Raw genomic sequence first — 4,217 nt, forward strand, 5'->3', positions numbered from 1 at the left:
AGATGCATAGTAACAAAGATTTTTTTATCTTTACTAAATTTAAACATGAAACAAATAACTTTTCTCTCAATACATAATTTTTTACCTTTAACTACCGTGTTTTACAAAGTTCTCGCATAAAATGTGAAAGTAAACACGATACAATGAGATATCTGTGCCAAATTCTTCTTTGTTGTTTGAACAAAAGAATTGAGGTATTATAACGAAATTCGCACAAAAATATAAAAATTTTATTAAAATTTTGATATGGATACTCAGATATCTATGTATTGACAGAAAAGTTAATGAAAGAAAATCGTGATACAAATTGATCGCTAACATAAAAAGGAGACAATATAAGAAGAAAAATACTTTCGGAAATTCTTTTTCTGCAGCTTTTATTTTACTTGAATGATATTTCGCAGGGTTCACCATTAAGTAGAGCCGATTTACGTGCCGTTAATGTGAATTTATGCGACATGTGTTGCATCCTGTCGGCTAAAGTGCCTAGCAATGATGACCCCACCCTCGCCGACAAGGAGGCCATACTCGCATCCCTCAATATCAAGGCTATGACTTTCGACGATACAATCGGTGTGCTTAGTCAAGGTATGATATTATAATTATTATCATTCGAAAAGCGGAGATCTTATTTCTTCATTAAACCATGCTATTAAATCGAAAGTGCAAATTATAGCAGATAATGAATAAGGCAATTTGATCGCAGTTGGCAGCCCGATCGTCTTGCAACGACGGGGATCTGTTTATGGAGCAAATGTGCCAATGATCACAGGTAATGGAAAAGATTCTATCATATCTTTAGAATTACTTATTACATATCTATGTGCTCAATATTGTTAGAATGAAAAATGAAGATTGCTAAACATTATTATAATTAATTAGATATTATTTTAATTACACTATTAAAGGATATGGTTTTTTCAAAGATGTTATTTTGTAATATTTTTTTATTAAAATTTAATAAAAAAGATATCTTCGTGTCGAATATTAAAAATAACCATATTTATTTCTACTCATAATTAATTTCGTCATTATTCCAGAGCTTGTAAATGACAGCAATGTGCAATTCCTTGACCAGGACGACGACGATGACCCGGACACAGAACTCTACCTCACTCAACCGTTCGCTTGTGGTACTGCCTTTGCAGTCAGTGTATTGGATTCTCTTATGTCGACGGTCAGTATTAAAAATAAGCCTTTGAACTATCAGTCAATAATACACTTTATACACTTGTTCATTCAGCGTTCATTTTAATTTATTAGTATCCTCGTTTCTTAACATTCTACCCATACAGAAGCTTGCACAGAAGCTTGCAATAATATTACAACGTTACATAATATTTCTGGAATATTGCAACGTTCATCATAACTTTATGTATTCTGCAGACATATTTCAACCAAAATGCGCTAACTCTGATTCGGTCACTGATCACCGGTGGAGCTACGCCTGAGTTGGAATTGATCCTGGCTGAAGGGGCAGGCTTAAGGGGAGGGTACAGGTAACATCTTAATAATATCCATAATAATATCCACTGTGTGTAATATCCAATTGTTAATCGGGAGAATTTTTGTACAATGATAAATGTGATTTTTGTCTGATTCACAGTACGGCAGATAGTCTGGCTAATAGGGATCGGTGTCGTGTTGGTCAGATCGCGTTGTACGACGGGCCATTGGCTCAATATGGCGAGGGAGGCAAGTACGGTGACCTCTTTGTCGCAGCATTAAAGTCGTACGGAATGCTGTGCATTGGTCTGTACAGGTACAGGTACCGGACTTTTTTCCCTCTCTCGATGGTATTTATTGGATTACCCTACGCACATATATTTCTATACATTGTATATATTATCGTTCAAAAACAGCGACTACTCCGATTGCTGCCATTATTGTACCGCCGTTTATTACCTCTTACTATTCACGTACTTACTATGTGACTTATGATTTTCTGCCGCACACCTTTTACACTTTGCGTTTTTGCATCATGAAAAAGAAAGTAATGAAAAGCAACAAGTTGTAAGTTGCCCTCATCCAAAAAATACCTATCATTTTTTACTATTTTCTCTCTCTCTCTCTCTCTCTCTCTCTCTATCTATCTCTCTCTCTCTCTATCTCTCTCTCTCTCTATCTATCTATCTATCTATCTATCTATCTATCTATCTATCTATCTTTCTCTGTCTTTCTATTTTTGTATCATCTCGTTATTTATTTAGCATTTAGTTGTCCGTCATACGGTCCACATATGTTTAGTTTAATTTAGCTTAGTTTACTTTTAGTTTAGCTTAACTTAGCTCAACTTTGATTAGTTTAGTTACACTTGGTGTAAATAGCTCGTGTTCTTCACTATTATCATTCTTCTTATTTGCTAACATTTACTTGAATCTTTTAGGTTTCGAGACACTAGCTCGTCGTGCGACGCCTCTTCCAAACGATACGTGATCACAAATCCACCCGATGACTTTACATTATTACCCACGGATCAGGTATCACATCTCAAATAATTTCATTACGTATTATAAAGTTCTAAGATTCATAACAAATTTTATTAGTATGATTTTATTAATAATAGCACGAATAAAATTTTATTAATAACAGTAAAAATACAAAAATCAAATAATTTATACTAATAATTATTGGATCTGTAATTTAATGAGCTATCGAATTTTATTTCGGTTTTTGACTACTTAGATTTTTGAGTAGCAGATTTTTATATTATTCCGAACTGTATAAAAATTTGAAAAAATTTTTGCATGAAAACTTGTGAAAACTTTAACAACCAGTTTTTATTATCATAGAAATCCGACTATATTTTATGCATATTTATAGATTTTATGTAAATTATAGATTATATGTAAATTTATTTATCAAACACAAACACAAACTTAAATTTTGACGGAGTGTCTCTAACTTGAGCTTAATATCTTGTTAATTGCACATTTTTAATTTTGTCAATTTATAAACAATTCAAATCGCTTTACTGAGTCATTATTTCTAACTTGCCAGGTTTTCGTATTGATGCAGTTTGACCCGGGTCTTGAATACAGGCCGAGCAGAGGTGCCCGAGGCAAAGACGATTCCTCCTGATTGTTGCTGTGTAGCGCCCTCACCGATGGACCATATTCTTACATCTAATCATGCATTAGAAACCATCGTGCAGTCCGTCGTCCCTACAACTGTCTTCGTCAACGAACGCTACTATCTCATGATATCGCGCATTATCAACAAGTTTCGCGAGTTATTGTTCACAAGGCGGATTGCAACCATGTCCATTTCTTCGATTGACCGATACATACAGCGACAGTGCATAGCAAACGTAACGTTTATTCGCCAATTCAATCACCTAAAGTCTTATCTCGTTCGCCCCGCATGGAAATCATTTTCATCGAGTCGTCGAATATCTCGAGAGTGATGCTCGATCGCTAGAACGAGGACTCGGAAAAAAAGCCTAATGAACAAGTTATCAAAGAGATGCGAGAAGAAGAGGATATGCGAGAAGAGGAGGACAATGGAAGGGGCAACGGAAAATGGCATGATGCTGTGCGGTCCGAGGGTAGCTACACATCTCTCTTTCTTTATTCGAGCAAATTATCTTCGCTTGAAGACGATGCTATAAGGACTGAATTTCGTTCAACGTAAAGACATTTCGTAAAACATTGTTATTAAGTCTCCTACCGATCTTTTGTGGCCGGAAAGGAGGAAAGTGAACGCGGGAAAGGACACATAGCTTAAAGTTCTAGCACATGACTTAGCCTCAACGAGCGCTGTGGAATTGCATGGAGTATCCTGCGCGGTGGAAACAATCGCCGTCACAGTAAAATCTCCGGTTTCTTTATTCTCCGGCACATGTTAATGTATATAATACGTAACCCAGAGAACACCGTCGTTCAACGCTGTGAGAGGGCGACGAGACGACGGGAAGAGGCGGAGAAGTGCAGCGAACTGGACACGTTCGTCGATGTTCCCTCATCGAGAGACTCTTCTCATCCCGATCTCGCGTCGGACTCTCGTGGACAGTGCCGGATTACACGCAATCCTTACCTCGTGTGTCTTGTTTTACGACTAATGAAACCGAAAAAGAATCTCAATCAAGCACTTTCTACAGGCTCTATATATATATGTATATATATATGTATACATATATACATATAGATAAATTACGATAAAATACCCTTTTCCACACAAATTTAAGTATAAATCGTCTATATATCGGTATATATACA

At 36.1% G+C, this 4,217-nt stretch overlaps 1 protein-coding gene across 26 annotated transcripts in view; it reads left to right on the forward strand.

The window, feature by feature from the left end:
* The window catches only part of LOC108692693 (calcium-activated potassium channel slowpoke), a 104,345-nt gene extending 100,266 nt beyond the window's left edge, over nucleotides 1-4,079 (forward strand). For 16 of the 26 annotated variants that reach the window (XM_018201107.1, XM_018201085.1, XM_018201124.1 and 13 more), the window contains 7 exons: nucleotides 405-588; nucleotides 707-772; nucleotides 1,041-1,177; nucleotides 1,387-1,499; nucleotides 1,607-1,768; nucleotides 2,387-2,480; nucleotides 3,001-4,079. In XM_018201107.1, the coding sequence (XP_018056596.1) occupies nucleotides 405-588; nucleotides 707-772; nucleotides 1,041-1,177; nucleotides 1,387-1,499; nucleotides 1,607-1,768; nucleotides 2,387-2,480; nucleotides 3,001-3,081 (837 nt within the window). In that variant the 3' untranslated portion in view covers nucleotides 3,082-4,079. The remainder of the gene's footprint in view (nucleotides 1-404; nucleotides 589-706; nucleotides 773-1,040; nucleotides 1,178-1,386; nucleotides 1,500-1,606; nucleotides 1,769-2,386; nucleotides 2,481-3,000) is intronic. The other 10 variants (XM_018201276.1, XM_018201247.1, XM_018201236.1 and 7 more) reach the window with 1 other exon arrangement.
* The last annotated feature ends 138 nt before the right edge of the window (nucleotides 4,080-4,217 follow it).

This window comes from Atta colombica, unplaced genomic scaffold (genome assembly GCF_001594045.1).
Source record: "Atta colombica isolate Treedump-2 unplaced genomic scaffold, Acol1.0 scaffold107, whole genome shotgun sequence".
Lineage (NCBI taxonomy): Eukaryota > Metazoa > Arthropoda > Insecta > Hymenoptera > Formicidae > Atta > Atta colombica.